General features: G+C 36.7%; 1 protein-coding gene across 2 annotated transcripts in view; it reads right to left on the reverse strand.

Moving 5' to 3' along the window:
- Positions 1-19,815, reverse strand: part of LOC127867377 (uncharacterized) — a 186,051-nt gene that overhangs the window by 112,328 nt on the left and 53,908 nt on the right. For both annotated transcript variants that reach the window (XM_052408477.1, XM_052408476.1), the window contains exons 16-24: positions 19,238-19,357; positions 15,915-16,106; positions 14,353-14,472; positions 8,032-8,121; positions 6,003-6,117; positions 4,506-4,662; positions 3,540-3,604; positions 1,642-1,776; positions 548-696 (exon numbers count right to left, since the gene is read on the reverse strand). In XM_052408477.1, coding sequence (XP_052264437.1) covers positions 548-696; positions 1,642-1,776; positions 3,540-3,604; positions 4,506-4,662; positions 6,003-6,117; positions 8,032-8,121; positions 14,353-14,472; positions 15,915-16,106; positions 19,238-19,357 — 1,143 coding nt within the window. The remainder of the gene's footprint in view (positions 1-547; positions 697-1,641; positions 1,777-3,539; positions 3,605-4,505; positions 4,663-6,002; positions 6,118-8,031; positions 8,122-14,352; positions 14,473-15,914; positions 16,107-19,237; positions 19,358-19,815) is intronic.

Genomic DNA, 19,815 nt, shown 5'->3' on the forward strand with positions numbered 1-19,815 from the left:
AAACCATCTGGTGGACGGACCGACCTACCGACCGACATGTGCAAAACAATATTCCCCCTCTTCTTCGAAGGGGGGCATAAATATTAATACAATATAAACGCTAATCACGTAATTATCCCATTTGGGCATGGTTTACAAAAACTTTAAAGAGAATAGCTTTACAATGAAATGTACCAAATAGAACATTGTGGTTCCTGAGAAAAGAATTTAAGTAATTTGGTTGTACAAGTTTATATATTTTTATAAAGCATATGACCCCCAAAATGTAGCCAATTTTGACCCCTGGGGCATGATTTGAATACAATACAATGTTACAAACCTAATATTAAACCTCTGGTCCGCAAAGTCTAATCAGAGGCAACTCTTACCGCTTTTATGGCCATTTTTGTTAAAGGAAGTCTTGTTTTAGGAAAATCCAGTTAAGGCGGCAAGTGTCGTCCCTGATAAGCCTGTGTGGTATGACACACTGTGCACATGCAATAAGCCCGGTTTTCACAGATTGAGTCCAATAACATAAATAATGACTTGCAAATATCACTGTACTGACTTGGAAGAAGTAATTTGAAGCCAGTCCTGGTCCTGCAATTCTTCGCGCCACAAATCCATCACTGGCTGGTACTCTTGCCCTACTCTTGATCACGATATTGTACATGGCTGTGTCCCACAATCCACGCAGTCCTCTCCGTAACACCCCAACTAATTCAATAAGGAAATATCATATTGTTTCTTTGGCATTCGTTCTCTGTATACAATATTTTTTAAAGAATTGAAAGCTGTTATACACAAAACAGGGCTTCTCCTTTTTCAAAATTGTTTGTAGCAGATTTTGGCTCACTTTGAAACATTCTTTTTAATCTGGTTATTTGTTGCAAATTTATAAAGAATTTTTTAAAGCCAAATAGGCTTTTCTTTAGCAAAATTGGTCAATTTGTAGCCATTGGCTTATTTGGCAAATGGAAGAGTAAGGCCAGTAAATGTTACATTATTATAAATATTTTGCAACTGTTGATTTATCTCACATTACTTTCAGATCCAGTGCAGTAAAATTACATTCATGTACATTAAACCCATTAGGTTTACCAATATGAATTTTTAAGTGGTTAAGGGTTTAATAATTCAAATAATTTTGCTGCATTGTCATAGCATCTAGTCTATATTCGGACCCTTATTCTAAAACTATCCGAAAACTAAACAAGAGCACAGCATAACGGGTGCCACACTCGGCTATGGGTGCAGTTTTTAATAAATGAAAGCTTGTCAGAATTATTTTTTTTGAAAGGTCACAGTGACCTTGACTTTTGACCAAGTGACCTAAAAATGGGTGTGGTATGTAGAACTCATCAAGGTGCATCTACATATGAAGTTTCAAAGTTGTAGGTGGAAGCAATTTGATTTTAGAGCCAATGTTCAAAACCTTAACAAAATGTTAAGGTTTTAGCACAACGCTGACGTTGGACGACACGACGAGCTGGCTATGACAATACCTCAGGTTTTCTCCGAAAACGCCGAGCTACAAATATTCTTTAAATTTAAATATTCAAGACTTTTTGAAAGGACTACAATGCAATTTTCAAGACTTTTCGAAAGGACAACAATGCGTCAACATGCCTAATACAGCGTTAAAGGTTAACTCCTACTCACATAAGCTGATAGCCATAGCAGTGAGGGGACATGCCACAAACCCGAACAGTGTGGCAGCTATGGGTTGTATGGTTCCCAGCACCAGGAACCTCCAGAGTACCACATCCAGCAGGATACAAATCTTATTCTGGTTCCCTGTTTTATACAAACAGTATACAAATATTATTCTGGTGTCCAGTATCATACATACAGGGTGCATATATTATTCTGGTTTCCTGTATCATACATGCAGGATACAGGCATTATTCTGGCCTCATGCATCAGACATACACATTGCATCAGCTGGGATGAAAATCTTTTTCTGCTTCCCTGCATTAAACATACAGGACACATCTTATTCTGGTTCCCTGCATTTAACATACAGCACGATAAAGATCTTATTCTGGTTCCCTGCATCAAACATCCAGGATACAAATCTTTTTCTAGTTTCCTGCATCAAACATACAGGCTACAGATCTTATTCTGGTTCCCTGCAATAAACATACCGGATACAGATTTTATTCTGGTTTCCTGCATACAAAACCCTGAATCATACATACACATAACATGAGCCAGGACCTGTAATAATCTTGTCAAGTGACAGGGGGTTGTATAGCGAAAAGAACAGAAGTAATTTCTTATCCTCACATTCATAATTTTACCCTAGCACTCTATTTCATGTTGAAGTTAGAACCTGCAATTTGTTTCTATATTTGTTAGAGTACTTACACAAGCTCAGACTTATTCCCAACTTAAATGATAATGAGCCCCGCTCTGTAAAAAACTGGGCTTAATGCATGTGCTATTAGTGTCCTTTATGATAATGCATGTGCTTTAAGTGTCCTTTATGATAATGCATGTGCTTTAAGTGTCCTTTATGATAATGCATGTGCTTTAAGTGTCCTTTATGATAATGCATGTGCTTTAAGTGTCCTTTATGATAATGCATGTGCTTTAAGTGTCCTTTATGATAATGCATGTGCTTTAAGTGTCCTTTATGATAATGCATGTGCTTTAAGTGTCCTTTATGATAATGCATGTGCTTTAAGTGTCCTTTATGATAATGCATGTGCTTTAAGTGTCCTTTAGGATAATGCATGTGCTTTAAGTGTCCTTTATGATAATGCATGTGCTTTAAGTGTCCTTTATGATAATGCATGTGCTTTAAGTGTCCTTTATGATAATGCATGTGCTTTAAGTGTCCTTTATGATAATGCATGTGCTTTAAGTGTCCTTTATGATAATGCATGTGCTTTAAGTGTCCTTTATGATAATGCATGTGCTTTAAGTGTCCTTTATGATAATGCATGTGCTTTAAGTGTCCTTTATGATAATGCATGTGCTTTAAGTGTCCTTTATGATAATGCATGTGCTTTAAGTGTCCTTTATGATAATGCATGTGCTTTAAGTGTCCTTTATGATAATGCATGTGCTTTAAGTGTCCTTTATGATAATGCAAGTTGAGTTAATATTCATCAGTTGCATGTTTTAGGTCAACCAAAAAAATTACACTTTTAACCCATTTATGCCTAGTGGGCTCTCTCTTCCTTCTAAATTGGATCAATTTATTTCTAAAATTAGGGATGTCTAGTATATTTATTCCTATATTTAGAATAGTTCTTACAGAAATTCCTTTAAGCAAACAGTGCAGACTCAGATGAGACGCCGCATTATGCGGCATCTCATCGGGGTCTATGCTGTTTGCCAAGGCCTTTTTTCTAGACGCTAGGCATAAATGACTTAAGTGTTCCTAGACAAAAAGATTAAACAAACTCATGATAATTTTACAAATTAAGCTAGATTCACAACCTTTGCAACTTCTTACATTTACGCCAAAAACATAACATTTAATTCCATTCTATTGTAGTATTTGATCATAAGCTTTCTAGAAAACTAGATGACAACATAGATAAATTTACCTGGGCTGTCGATGTCGTATACCAGAAAGCAGAAGCAGTGAAACAGAAGTGACATCACAGGCATCCTGGAAAACAAAATTTTTAAAATAAACTAATTGTATTATAATTAATAGAATGTATTATATATATTCTGGTAAATTATGTTACTGTATGACGTGGACATCACTTCCTGTGTTTAGGTTTATATTAATACTACTAGTGAAGGCTATGGCCAAAACATGATTAGTATTTAAGAAATCAAAATAAACAGAAGTTACATGTTTGTTAGATATATTTTATTTAATGAACAAAAACATGATATTGACAGTGGCAGCATTTCAGAGTAACAGTGGCCAGGTCACCGTGGTGTAATGGATATGGTGTCTGCCTAGCGACCGGGAGGTCAAGGGTTCGATCTCCATCTTGGGAGCGTTCTTTAAATCTCCCCCACCCCATCTTGGGAGCGTTCTTTAAATCTCCCCCAAAGACACCAAGTACTGGTTCTAGGCCCAGGAAACGGGCTCAAGAGCGTTTATATAAGCCTAAGGCTTTCGATGCAATCGAGCTAAAATTAATAGGTTTAAACTAACAGTGGTATCATTTCATTATTTACAATCTCCTTGTAATAAGGTGAAAAGATATCAGCAATGCACTAGAAAAACATACCTTATGCATATGCTCACAGTGCCATCCCAGATAAGTCTGTGCAGTCTGCACTGGCTTATCAGGAACAGTACTTTCCGATTTTATGGAATTTTTTGTTATCACGTCCCTTCTTAGCAAATATCCAGTTTCGGCAAATAGTTTTGTCACTGATTTGCCTGTGCAGAATTCAAAGGCTAATCTGGGACAACACTCTATGCACATGCATTAAGGCTTGGTTTCCAAGAGTGAGACTCAAATCAAAGTTTTAACGCTGCATACTCAACATATTCCTTGCGTGATTCCCAAGTCCATTACAATCATAATACGCCATTTAACACCTACCACACTGGTGCCAAGATTGCGAGACACAGAGACGACGTCGACGTGACAACACACAGGGCAGGGAAGGATACAACAAGCAGAACACTGCCGCACACCCCCTTGACAAAGTAGTTCCAGAAGCGGTTAAGGTGACGCGTGACGCCCTTGCCCAGGAATCCTGAAATATGAGATTTGTGTGAGCCTTGCTCTGCGAAAAAGGGGCTTGATGCATGTGTGCAGTGTTGTCCCAGATTAGCCTGTGCAGTCTGCATTCCGTAAATGCAGAAAGTGTCACCCCTGATTAGCCTGTGCTGACACCACAGGTTAATCTCGGACCTTACTTTAGGAAAATGCAATGGGCCTCCTTTTTCCAGAGCAAAGTTCGTATAAAATGTGTGAACACTGCGGTTAAGGTGACGTATGAGGCCCTTGCCCAGGAATCCTGAAAATGAGATTTGTTCGGGCCTCGCTCTGCGAAAAAGAGGCTTAATACATGTGTGTAGTGTTGTCCCAGATACGCCTGTGCAGTCCGCACAAGCATATGAGGATGACACTTTCCGCTTGAAACTGGATTTTAGTTTCAAAGAGACTTCCTTCAAACAGAAATTCCATAAATACAGAAAGTGTCACTCCTGATTAGCCTGTGCTATAGGAAACCATACTTTAGCAAAATGCAATGGGCCTCCTTTTTCCAGAGCGAGCCTCGTAAAAAATTCGTGAACACTGCATTCAGAAGTTTTCCAGAATGTATAAGGTAAGTGCGTACATGCGTGTTATGTTTGATGAACACAATTGAGATCACTTGTTAAAAAAAATTCAAAGAAATAATCTTGAATCAAAAAGATCTTCTTGTGTTTACACTGATTTTCTTAAAAAGTATCTCAAGTTTCACATTAAGCAAATAAATCATAAATGAAAATCAGGAGAAGCTAACTCATGGTGCCTAAAATAACTTGCCATTTGTCTTATTGATCTCCCATAGACTACTTACACAATGGGGCCAAAAAACACTCAAACAAGACATGACAAAAATGCAAAATCTCACATCAAGTATGCACATTTTTCAAGTACAAAAATGCTATTCAGGGAATTTATACATGTATTTATGTGACAAAATCTAACACATGTTACAGCCACCCATATTTGTTGGCAGAACAATAATTTTATGTCAAAGACTTGGTTTTCTATAGCCTCCCACTTTTTTGTTGGTAAAATAATAGTTCCACTTCTAAGCCTGAGTTTGTAAAAGCCTTGTTTTGGAAAAACTGGCCTGAATTCATGTACGAAAAGTGTCCTCCCAAATAAGCCAATACAGTCCACACAAGCAAATCAGCTTAGACACTTTTCCTTAGACTAGATATTTTGAAATAAGATACTACCTATAAATGAAAAACATTATTTGTTGTCCCTTATAAGCCTGTGTGGACTGCACAGACTAATCTAGTTGGACACTTTAAGCAGAAACATTAAGCCCAGTTTTCCCATGACGAGGCTCATATATAAAGATAATGCCAGCACCTCTATCTGGGGCAGTCTCGAAATCTGTCCTGGACTTGCTCACGCTGTTCCAGATGGCAGCCAGGCGGGACACGAAGGTGTGTGTCGTAGAGGACTCATCCAGATACATCTTGCCCTGAAATGGGAAAATGGGGTTTAATGCATATGTAAGACAAATATATGCTTCTCAATACGCAGGCATACCCAAGAACAAAAAAGCCCATTATTGCCCTAAATATTGCCTTGTTAGTAAACCAGGTTTACTGCATGAGCGTTAAGTTTTGTCCCAAGTTAGCCTATGCAGTTTTCAAAGGCTAATCATGGATGCCGCTTTTCTGTTTTTAAGGAATTTTTTCTTTCAAGGAAAGGCTCTTGTTAATGAAAATCTTGTCTTGGCAAAAAGTGTTGTAACTGATAATCCTGTGCAGACTTCAGAGGTTAATCTAGGATGACACTTTAAGCACATGTATTAAGCCCCATCCCAAAGCGAGGCACAAATGTACTGTAAAACCATTAAATTTCGTGGGGTACGAATTTTCGTGGATTTCGTTGGTCCGCTGAACCACGAATTCAAGTACCAACGATTATGTATACATTTTTAATCCGAATCGGTCATTTTCGGCATTTTCTTTTGTGGTCGGTTATCCGAGATATTTGTTTTTTGTAATAGTTACTTCACTTCAGTTGGTCACATTACACTATAATTTGACTAAATAACATTTCCGAATTGAAAATGTAGTGTTTGGGTAATAATACTTTTTAAATCAAGAACGGTTTTTAAACTGTACATCAACAATTGTTCTCTTTTACGTGACGTCGTCAAATTAACAGTTTGCAGATTTATCACATGTCTTTTAGTGCAATTTAAAGTTAAAAGAGACATAACGGTTTTAACATTTTGGGGACCTTATTACTCAATTGTAACTACTAGGGGACAGATTGCGCTGAGAATTGCAAATATTGTCAAAACAACATTGATGGCAATTAGCCAGCGGGGACCCACAAGTGTGCCACTTTATTGCTCTTATCGACAATTATCGGAAACACGTTCATGCTTCAGTGCACATTAACATCAAGTCTTGCTGTCAACACAGATTAGCAGATTATGCTTCGTTATTACTCCGGTTATTATAATAAAAGTTTAATTATGACGGTAAGTCCTCCCCGAAAATTTGAAATCCACGAAATTACGTGTCAACGAAATAGTTGTTTTTTATTAAACCACGAATTTTCATACCGACGAATTTCTATACGTTTACAGTATTTTACTTAATACAGAAGAATACACAACAACTAAAGAGCCCAATGTGGCCCCAGATTATTTACTTGGGCACTGTCTCATCAAAGATCTTGATATCTATAATATTACTGTTATATAGTTACAACTAAATTAAAAATAAATAATCTATGACAAACTACGTTGTCAAACTTAGAAACATGTGAAAGACAGAATGGAAATGAACAAGAATCCCAAAATCAATTAATGATTGTTTGTGCTTATTCTAAAATTGATTCATAACTCATATTTGTCTGTATATATTTGAGAGGCCCCACTTTCAGAATCACAATGTTAAACTTAATGAGTGAAAATAATGAATTTCTACCATTAAATCATTGGTGTTGCTTTTTTTCTCAATTAAGCATGTAAGCATCAAATAATTTCTCCTCAAAGTCCTAAGATTGCAAACAAAAAAGATCAGTATTAAATGATCATCTAGAATCAGATATGGAAAGATTTATTTTGGCATCTGCTCATTCTGAACAATTTAAGGCACACTGTACTTATTCAAACTTTACTACATGTACAGTATAATATATATATGAGCCTTGTCCCAAGAAAATGGGGTTTAATTCATGTGCGTAAAGTGTCGTCCCAGATTAGGATGTGCAGTATGCATAGGCTTATAACGGACAACACTTTTTGCATTTATTGTATAGTCCGTTAAGAGGAAGTCTCTCAAAGTTTATGCCAAAAGTAGGCAACACTTCACTCACATGCCTTGAACTCTGTTTTCCCACAGCGAGGCTCTTTATTCATTTTCCTACTTACGTCTCTGTCTGAGATGACCCTGTTTGGCATGAAGGGTCTAGGGAACACAAGGGCTCGCAGACTGACAGGGCTGCACCAGGGGATGACCAGCTGGAAATGAAAGATTTTCTTAGTACAGTGCACATATCTGCATAATGTGGTGTGCTAAATCAAATCTTAAAATATCGCTGTGGCATAGTGAATATGGTGTCTGCCTAGCGACCGGAAGGATATGGGTTTGATCCCCACTGAAGCAGCTATCTTTAGATCTCTCCCAAAGACAACAAGTACTGGTTCTAGTTCCAGGAAACTGACTTTAGAGCATTTCACATACCGGGGTTAGCAATTAGCTAAAATGAATAGATTTAAAACTATATTAAATGTGTTCTTAACAGCCTTGTTCTGGAAAAACTTGGGTTTATTCATGTTAGTAAAGTGATGTCCCGGATTAGCCTGTGCAGTCCACACAGGCTTATCTGGGATGACAATTTCTGCTTTATGGAGATTTTTGCCTAAAGGAAGTCTCTTTTAAAAAAAATCTAGTTTGGGCTGAAAGTGTCATCCCTGATTAGAATGTGCAGACCAAACAGACTACTTAGGGACGACTCTTTAAGCACACACATTAGGCCCAGTTTTCTCAGAACAAGGCTCTTTTTTATTTCCAGTGTGCCAACTATAGGAAATTTCAAGATATAAACAATTGTTTTTGAAATCTTTAACCTCACTGTTGCTTCATAAATGCAGATGGCAACATTAGCAATCGCAGGTTGAAGACAGAATTATTTCAATCAGTGAATAGACCCTAATAAATGGAAAACAAGAGCACCGCCTTGCGGGTGCAGACCGCTCATCTATTTTTCTTTTAAAGGTGTAGGGACCTATCTCAATTTCAATCACAAAGGAGAGAGGGGTGGAGTGGAGAGGGGTGCATAGTGTGGGGGTGTGGTCATTTATTACATTATCTTCCAAAAATGCAAAATAAATGCAAAAAAACAAACATTTTTTTTTGCGGGGGGAGGGATTCTTGGGTGGGATTGTTGGACGGTATTTCAAAAAAAAAAATATATATATATATTTGTGTTTTTTAACCATGTTTGAAAAAAACAAGAGATGTGTTTGTCGGAAACACAATGCCCCCTATTGCGCTGCTTTGATTTTTTATTTTTTTATTTTTTTTTTTTTAACCTTTAACCTTGAAGGATGACCTTGACCTTGAACTTCCACCACTCAAAATGTGCAGCTTTATGAGAAGGCTGCTTTGAAATATTATTTTTTTGACCTTTGACCTTGAAGGATGACCTTGACCTTGAAGGATGACCTTGACCTTGAACTTCCACCACTCAAAATGTGCAGCTTCATGATAACTCCGCTTTGAAATTATTATTTTTTTAACCTTTGACCTTGAAGGATGACCTTGACCTTGAAGAATGACCTTGACCTTGAACTTCCACCACTCAAAATGTGCAGCTTCATGAGAATGCCGCTTTGAATTATTATTTTTGTACCTTTAACCTTGAAGGATGACCTTGACCTTGAAGGATGACCTTGACCTTGAACTTCCACCACTCAAAATGTGCAACTTCATGAGAACGCCGCTTTGAATTTTTATTATTATTTATTTTGACCTTGAAGGATGATCTTGACCTTGAACTTCCACCACTAAAAATGTGCAGCTTCATGATAACGCCGCTTTGAATTTTTTTAAATTTTGTTTGACCTTTGACCTTGAAGGATGACCTTGACCTTGAAGGATGACCTTGACCTTGAACCTACACCACTCAAAATGTGCAGCTTCATAATAATGCCTCTTTGAATTACTTTTTTTGCCCTTTTACCTTGAAGGATGACCTTGACCTTGAAGAATGACCTTGACCTTGAACTTCCACCACTCAAATTGTGCAGCTTCGTGATAACGCCGCTTTGAATTTTTTTATTTGTTTTTATGACTTTTGACCTTGAAGGATGACCTTGACCTTGAAGGATGACCTTGAACCTACACCACTCAAAATGTGCAGCTTCATGAGAATGCCGCTTTGAATTTTTTTTTTTTTTTACCTTGAAGGATGACCTTGAAGGATGACCTTGAAGGAAGACCTTGACCTTGAACTTCCACCACTCAAAATGTGCAGCTTCATGAGATACACATGCATGCCAAATATCAAGTTGCTATCTTCAATATTAAAAAAGTTATGGCCAATGTTAAAGTTTCCGGACGGACAGACGCCATATATTTGACATTTGACCTTGAAGGATGACCTTCACCTTCACCTTTCACCACTCAAAATGTTCAGCTCCATGAGATACACATACATGCCAAATATCAAGTTGCTATCTTCAATATTGAAAAAGTTATGGCCAATGTTAAAGTTTTCGGACGGACAGACACCATAAATTTGACATTTGACCTTGAAGGATGACCTTGACCTTTCAAAACTTAAAATGTGCAACTCCATGAGAAACACATGCATGCCAAACATCAAGTTGCTATCTTCAAAAGTGAAAAAGTTATGGCCAATGTTAAAGTTTTTTTCGGACGGACAGACAGAATTTTTTTGGGGTGGGGGTATAGTGTGAGGGTGTGGTGGTCATTTATAAGATGATCTTTAATTAAAAAAAATAATGGGGGGGATTGAGGGGGGATTCGGGGGGGGGGGGGGGGGGGGGGGGGAGGTTGAACATGAATTGTGGTATGTCAGGTAAGAGTTGTTTTGTCAAAGTATTAATCGAATCTAATCATAAATAAAGAAGTTATGGTAATTTTAGCAAAATGTAATAATTTGACCTTGAGAGTCAAGGTCATTCAAAGGTCAAGGTAAAATTCAACTTGCCAGGTACAGTACCCTCATGATAGCATGAAAGTATTTGAAGTTTAAAAGCAATAGCCTTGATACTTTAGAAGTAAAGTGGATCTAAACACAAAATGTAACCATATATTCAAAGTTACTAAGTCAAAAAAGGGCCATAATTCCGTAAAAATGACAACCAGAGTTATGCAACTTGTCCTTTACTGTCCCCTTACGATAGTTTGCGAGTGTTCCAAGTATGAAAGCAATATCTATGATACTTTAGGGGTAAAGTGAACCAAAACACAAAACTTAACCAATTGTTTAAGTATAAAGGGCCCATAATTCCTACAAAATGCCAGTCAGAGTTACATAACTTTGCCTGCACAGTCCCCTTACGATAGTTAGTAAATGTTGCAAGTATGAAAGCAATATCTTTGATACTTTTGGAAAAAAGTGGACCTAAACACAAAACTTAACCAAATTTTCAATTTTCTAAGTATAAAAAGGGCACAAAATTCTGTCAAATTGCCAGTCAGAGTTACATAACTTTGCCTGCACAGTCCCCTTATGATAGTTAGTAAGTGTTGCAAGTATGAAAGCAATAGCTTTGATACTTAAGGAATAAAATGGACCTAAACACAAAACTTAACCAAAATTTTCAATTTTCTAAGTATAAAAAGGGCAAATAATACTGTCAAAATGCAAGCCAGAGTTATCTAACTTTGCCTGCCCAGTCCCCTCATGATAGTAAGTAAGTGTACCAAGTTTGAATGCAATAGCATTGATACTTTATGAGAAAAGTGTACCTAAACGCAAAACTTAACCGGACGCCGACGTGATGACAATAGCTCATAATTTTTTTTTCAAAAAATAGATGAGCTAAACAATGATGCACTGAAAAATGTGTTGATGATTCATTTTTAAATATAAATATTTACCCCGGTTTGTAAAATATATGCTGCCCATATAATGCAATATAGCATAACAAACAAGATCTATCCCAATGCAGTGAGCACAATCTTCTGTAGTGTTATTATAATACACATTTTGAGTCATCTCATTAGTCTGCATCTAAACTATATACACATGCAAGTCTCCGAAAGTCCAAGTCTTGTGTGATGTTTGTGTAATAATTGTATGTTTTATCTATATATTTTACTCTGTATAAAACAACAACAGAGTTGACATGAGCTGAAAAAGATTTGCATGTTGAACAAATGATCTGACATGTTATTTTAAGGCTCATGTTAGAATGATGTATTTGCATGCATTTTTATTTCCACAGTAGAGGGCCAGGGTATGATGTTTTATAAAGAATATAAAATTTGTATGCCTTAATATGTCAGAAAATATTTACATGTACTAGTGGAGGACCAATAGCCGAAGGAAAAAATGACATTCTATGCTAGACCAGTTTGTAAGCAACCCACATGTAACATTTCTTCAAAATATCACCAAACTTATAAAGGTTATTGGGCAGAAACTTAAAAACTATTTCTAGCAATCATCAAACTTTTCCCAACTGACCCCAAAGGATCTCTATGCAAGCATGTAATATCCATAGTTTCATTGTCAATGCAAACTTAAGTTATAATATACTGATCAGGTAAAACACAAATCTTGATCAACATTCTAAAAGTACAAATGTGGTATTATTCTGATAAAGTGCAGGTCACAGTTATGCCCCTTGATCATTGGCTATATTTGATAATCACAATAACAGAAATTGATTTTAAATTGAATATCTACAATTGATATTGTAATTTGGAATACAACATGTAATTGCATGCAAATGTTAACCTGAATTTTCCTAGCACAAACGGAACATAATTTGCCTAGATTGCAGGTAAGAGTTGTGTACCTTTGTCAGTGAATCTCAAATGATGATCCAAAAGACTTGTGTGAAGTTTCATTTAAACCTCTGTAGTTGTTACAGAGATATTGCGCACAAACCTAAACATAGCTTTAATAAGTACAAAAGTGGGGCTTAATACTGCTAAAAGACTGGTCATAGTCATAAAAGTTGGTGAGTAACTGATTATATGTGTCATGTTCTGAGAAAACTGGGCATAATGCATGTGCGTAAAGTGTCGTCACAGATTAGCCTGTGCAGTCCACACAGGCTTATCAGGGACGACACTTTCCGCTTAAACTAGATTTTCGGTAAAAAGGGACTTCCTTTAAACAAAACAAAAGCACCGCATAACGGGTGCCACGCTCATCTACGGGTGCAGTTTTGAATAAATGAAAGCTTGTCAGAATTAATTTTTTTATTTTTTTAAAGGTCACAGTGACCTTGACCTTTGACCTAGTGACCCAAAAATGGGTGTGGCGTGTAAAACTCATCAAGGTGCATCTACATATGAAGTTTCAAAGTTGTCGGTGGAAGCAATTTGATTTAGAGCCAATGTTCAAAACCTTAACAAAATGTTAAGGATTTAGCACGACGCGGACCGCGGATGTCGTACGGCGGACAGCGGAGGACACGACATGGTGGCTATGACAATACCTCAGGTTTTCTCAGAAAACGCCAAGCTAAAAAAACCATAAAAGCAGAAAGTGTTATCATTGATAAGCCTGTGCGGACAGGCTAATCTGGGACGACACTTAACGCACATGCATTATGGCAAATTTTCACAGAACAAGACACATATAGACCCTAAACTAAACATTTATGCAAAGTTCTTTTTCGATATCTGTAGTAGATATAGAGTTATGTTGCACCCAAATGTTAACCTGAATTTTCTAAGTGCAAAAGGTGTATACTTTGCTTTAATTGCAGGTCAGAGTTATGCACTTTGGTCAGTGGACTCACAAAATGACCCCAAACATGAGTGTAAGTTTTCATGGAATATGAGTCAGGGTTCCCAGCTTTTTGTATAAACAAAATTCCCTGATTTCTCCCTGAATTTTCCCTGATGGAAAAAAGAAATTCCAGGATAATAATTTCGACCTATTTCTTATTTTAGACACCCTCAATAAATAGCGGTTGCAGACAATAATATGTATTATATTTATGCAATTTTAAAGCAATGGCCTCCCATCTCCCCTCACAGCCATCCTTTCCTCGCCTTTTCATTTATTTTTATTTAATGTTTGTTTTGCAACAATAATTGGAATATATTGTTAAGTAATTCAACATTTTTAAACAGTAACAGGAACAACAGAGTTTTCCCTGATTTCAGGAAATTTCCAAAATTCCCTGACTTTTCCCTGATTGGAAAAAGTGAAAGTCTAATTCCAGGTTTTCCCTGATTTCCTGGTTGGCTGGGAACCCTGATGAATTGTGTGAACAAGGATATGGAGAATTTGAACGCAAACCTTGACCATAGCATTAGGCTGACGGATAAACCCACAATTGTGTGAGTAGTATAGCTTGGGGAATAGTTAAGCTACGTAAAAAAAAATACTTTTTAATTTTTTTTTGTCTTCCTGGAAAGCATAATCCAGAGACATATAGCTAGTTGAATAGTCAAGCTAATATTTTTTTTATATTTAATGTTATTTTAGAGTTTTTCTGGCAAGAATAACCAGAGACTGTGGCTACTACAGTTACCCCAAAGAAGAACATGGAGTTCCATGTCCATGCCCAAGTCCGTTGGAAGTAGTTGAGCCATCTCCACATGGGGTAGCTGGTGCTGTTCTTGTGCTTTGTCTCCTTAGTGATGTAGTATCTCTGAAAGTAAACACTATCATGTGACTCAACATAGCCAATCAAAGAACACATGATCATGTGACTCAACACAGCCAATCAAAGAACACACCATCATGTGACTCAACACAGCCAATAAAAGAACACACGATCATGTGACTCAACACAGCCAATCAAAGAACACACCATCATGTGACTCAACACAGCCAATAAAAGAACACACAATCATGTGACTCAACACAGCCAATCAAAGAACACACCATCATGTGACTCAACAAAGCCAATGAAAGTACACACAATTATGTGACTCAACACAGCCAATCAAAGTACACACCATCATGTGACTCAACACAGCCAATAAAACAGATTTCATTATCAATTCACACAGGCTACTCAGGGACAACACTTTCGCCCTTTTTGGAAACTTTTCTCTTCTAAAGTCTCTCCTGAACGAAATTCCAGTCTAGGCGGAAAGTGACTTACCATAGTAGTCTGTGCAGACAGCTTATCAGAGACAAAACGTTATGCAGGCGTATTAAGCCCAATTTTGCAAGACCGAGGCTTGTATTTTGACATCTATGCCTCTTACGTTCAAGGTTAATCCATTTATGCCTAGTGGACTCTCCAATCCTTTTAAATTGGATCAATTTATTTCCAAAATTAGGGATGTCTAGTATATTTATTTCTATATTTATAAAATTTCTTACACAAAATTCCTTTAAGCAAACAGCGCAGACCCAGAAGAGACACCGTATCATGCGGCATCTCATCTGGGTCTACGCTGTTTGCCAAGACCTTTTTTCTAGATGCTAGGCATAAATGGGTTAATTTTGTTTCAGTGAGATTCACAAGCACTTCTACAATCTTATCTCCATGCTCTTATATATAAACGCGGTTAAAAGTTAAACATATATACTTACAACTCTCCAATTATTTGATAAAACACTGGATTTATTTGAATTTCCTATATAGAAACGTATTGTGTATATAATGGCTATAATGTCTATTACCCTTGTCAAATTAAATTTGACTTTTAGTAAAGATTTTACATTCGTACTTCACACATTTTGTAAAACCATGACATTATTAGCAAACACAATCATCATTTGAATTGTTGGCTGTTTGCTTGTGACATAATATACTAGTGTGTCATAAAATAATGTAAACACATCGTATAAATGTCAAAAATAATCATCATTAATTTATGAAGATTCATGTTTATCCTTATCAGCTAAAAAGCAAAATGAAAATGTCTATATGCAACCAACATTAAAACCTGGACAGCCTGCGAGTTAAGCGCAGGTTGTTTAGATCTTATGCTGTTTGTAGCTCATCAGTATCTTAAAGTTGGAAATGAAGCGTTTAAAATTTGAATATAGGAAGAAAGGTCATTAATTTAATATGATTTAAAATGACAATCTGAGCAGTTAAGGGTGAAAAGAAAAGCACTAGAAAACAGTTCTCACCACATCCCCCGTCTTGGGTAATGCACGTTGTTGGTTGACTTCATTCACGAGTTGCGTGGGCACAACAGTTTCCTCTCCATCCAAACATTTCACGGTCACCCAGTTGCCAGGTAACCAGGTTATCATGTGAAAGACAAACACTCGGTTTGGAACCCGCACTTTCTCCAGTTCTTTCAATAGCACTGGTTCTCTCTGAATAAAAATTAAACATGCTTTGATTGTTGAGCCTTGTTTTAGGAAAACTGGGTTTAATGCGTAAGCAGGCTGCACACGCTTATCAGGGACATTTTAATTGGAATTTTTTGCTCACAGGAAGTCTCTTATAAATGAAAATTCAATTCAGGCGGACAATGTCATTCCTGATAAACCTTTGCATACTGCAATTGGTAATTTAACAAGGGCTGTCTGTAAAACATGCATGCTCCCCATATGGGCTGTCAGTTGTAGTGGCAGCCCTTGTGTGAATATTTTTTTGTCACTGTGACATTGACCTTTGACCTAGTGACCTGAAAATCAATAGGGGTCATCTGCCAGTCATGATCAATGTACCTATGAAGTTTCATGATCCTAGGCCTCATTATTCTTGAGTTATCATCTGGAAACCATTTTACTATTTCGAGTCACTGTGACCTTGACCTTTGACCTAGTGACCTGAAAATTAATAGGGGTCATCTGCCAGTCATGATCAATGAACCTATGAAGTTTCTTGATCCAAGGTGTAAGCATTCTTGAGTTATCATCCTAAAACCATTTTACTATTTCCAGTCACTGTGACCTTGACCTTCGACCTAGTGACCTGAAAATCAATAGGGGTCATCTGCCAGTCATGATTAATGTTCCTATTAAGTTTCATGATCCTAGGCATAAGTATTCTTGAGTTATCATCCGGAAACCATTTTACTGTTTCGAGTCACTGTGACCTTGACCTTTGACCTAGTGACCTGAAAATCAATAGGGGTCATTTGCCAGTCATGATCAATGTACCTATGAAGTTTCATGATCCTAGGTGTAAGCATTCTTGAGTTATCATCAGGAAACCATTTTACAATTTCGAGTCACTGTGACCTTGACCTTCGACCTAGTGACCTGAAAATCAATAGGGGTCATCTGCCAGTCATGATCAATGAACCTATGAAGTTTCATGATCCTAGGCCTAAGCGTTCTTGAGTTATCATCCAGAAACCATTTAACTATTTTGAGTCACTGTGACCTTGACCTGCCAGTCATGATCAATGTACCTATGAAGTTTCATGATCCTAGGCCTAAGCATTCTTGAGTTATCATCCGGAAACCATTTTACTATTTCAAGTTACTGTAACCTTAACCTTTGACCTAGTGACCTGAAAATCAATAGGGGTCATCTGCCAGTCATGATCAATGTACCTATGAAGTTTCATGATCCTAGGCCTAAGCGTTCTTGAGTTATCATCCGGAAACCATCTGGTGGACGGACTGACCAACGGATCGACCGATATGTGCAAAACAATATACCCCCTCTTCTTCAAAGGGGGGTTTAAAAATATAACATATAGTTAATTTACTCAATGGCTTATTATATGACAAAAGTACACACACATAGTGCAATGTGCTACTGAATTTGCACAAAATGAAATTCAATAAATCATATTTGATTGACAATTGCAATTCAAACAAAATTTTCTTTTACAGCCAACTGGTCACAATTAAATAAACCAGTTGTAATTATCTGAGTTAAGCTTCATAATGAAGAGTAAACTTATTTGAGTGAGACCGCATTAATTTGGCAAATTTAGGATAATTCACAGGCCATATTTCAGAAAGTGCCTTTTGAGACCTGGTTGGTTATCATATACTTGGCAAAGTTTTTATACCCACAAACACAGTGGCCACGTTTCATGATGATTATATGATTAAAACTGCAGAAGAATTTTGTTACCTTGAATCTGCTTAGGTTCGAGATTATGTGGAAGTGCAATGTTATTCTCCATTTAACCCCTTCTAGTGGTATACAAAATAAATCATTTGTCTCAAAGTTTCCAATAAAAATATTAGTTACTTCCAAGTAGTTTTCTTTCCCAACACGTGCAATAATATGTATTATCATCTGTTTCATGGGTCTTTATGATCTTATATACTGATATGTATTTAGAACACAACACTCCTTTACTCTTTCAGTGCTGGAACCAAATTTGGAAGGCCTTTGCAAACAGTTTGGATCATGATGAGACGCCACGTTCTTATTCTGAAAGTATTCTTTGAAAAAAATCGAAGAAAATGCTTATTTTAGAAACTTAGCAGACAGCATTTAAGAAGACGACAAATTTCCCAGCATGCAAAGGGTTAACATTCTTTTTTAGGATAAGTCAAACTATGGATATCTTAGTCATTTGTGACAACTCAGTGACTTTAAGATAACAAAATTGTGCTGAAGTTGAGTTAAATTAGATAATTTAGCCAATTTGTTATAATTTTCCAAGGGCCATAATTAAATTCAAAAGTACGACAAATTTCCCAGCATGCAAAGGGTTAACATTCTTTATTAGGATAAGTCAAACTATGGATATCTTAGTCATTTGTGACAACCCAGTGACTTTAAGATAACAAAATTGTGCAGAAGTTGAGTTAAATTAAGATAATTTAGCCAATTTGTTATAATTTTCCAAGGGCCATTATTAAATTCAAAAGTACTTCAGGCCAATTGGCTGGTTATGCAAATAGGCTGACAAATTATGTCAATAAAAATAATAACATTTTTCATGATGAAGTGTTTCAAACTATTTGAGTTAGGAGAGCGTTAATTTGAACATTTTTTACCATTCAAGAGCTTTAGTTCATGAGTGCTTATATGATCTGGCTGGACCTATATACCAGTACTATGAACACAACAATATAACCAAGTTTTATAATGATCTGATTTAAACTGTATGAGTAAGAGAACGGACACTGTTATTTTAGTCACTTTATATCATTATTATTATTCAAGTGCAATTATTCATAAAAGCTTTACATGATTTGGCGGATTATCAAATTTGGAAGAGATATTATGTGCACAAACATTTTAACCAAGTTTAATAATGATCTCATTTTAAACTTTGAGACTAAATAAGTGAACATTGTTCTCCTGGACATGGCAAAACCCACCTCCACCCACCGCAAGTGTTCCCATATACGCCTTAGCTTTTTAACGGTTGTATGAAAATCCTAAACAAATATCTGTTAGACTTGAATCTTAATAACTTAGACTGTCGTAATGCTTTGCTGCCTTACAAAGCACTTAATTATGTTACTAGTTTAAATTTATCAAAAATCACAAAAACATATCACAACATTTACTGGTGTGTAACCTGTTTCATGAAGTTGTAGTCCCTACGCAGGAAGTAGGCTGTCTGGTGGAGATCCTCCTCCTCCGTGAGGGAGATGGCATCCTCGTGGGCGGACCACATGTGATGCAGCACAAACTCCCTCTGAAAATAAGGGGAAACCACATGTGTTGTAGCACAAAATTGCTCTGGAAATAAGGGCTGACCACGTGTGTTGTAGCACAAAATTGCTCTGAAAATAAGGCTGACCACATGTGTTGTAGCACAAAATTGCTCTGAAAATAAGGGCTGACCACATGTGTTGTAGCACAAAATCCCTCTGAAAATATCATGTGTTGTAGCACAAACTCCTGCTAAAAAAGCGGGGTTTTATTAATCCTTCCATAAGCAAAGTGAAAATTGCTATATGCGACCAGCCTAAAACCATAACAGCCTGCAAAAGACTCTCAGTCTGTTCTGGTTTATGCTGATTGCTGTGTATCAGTACTTTATGAAAAGAAAGGCTTTATTATATTTTTCATTTAAGGAAATTGTTTTTCTACCAATTATTCATAAATTGCTTAACTCTACTTCATTTCATTTTGTGGTATACAAAAGAGAAC

The sequence above is a fragment of the Dreissena polymorpha genome, chromosome 2, assembly GCF_020536995.1.
Source record: "Dreissena polymorpha isolate Duluth1 chromosome 2, UMN_Dpol_1.0, whole genome shotgun sequence".
Taxonomy (NCBI): Eukaryota; Metazoa; Mollusca; class Bivalvia; order Myida; family Dreissenidae; genus Dreissena; species Dreissena polymorpha.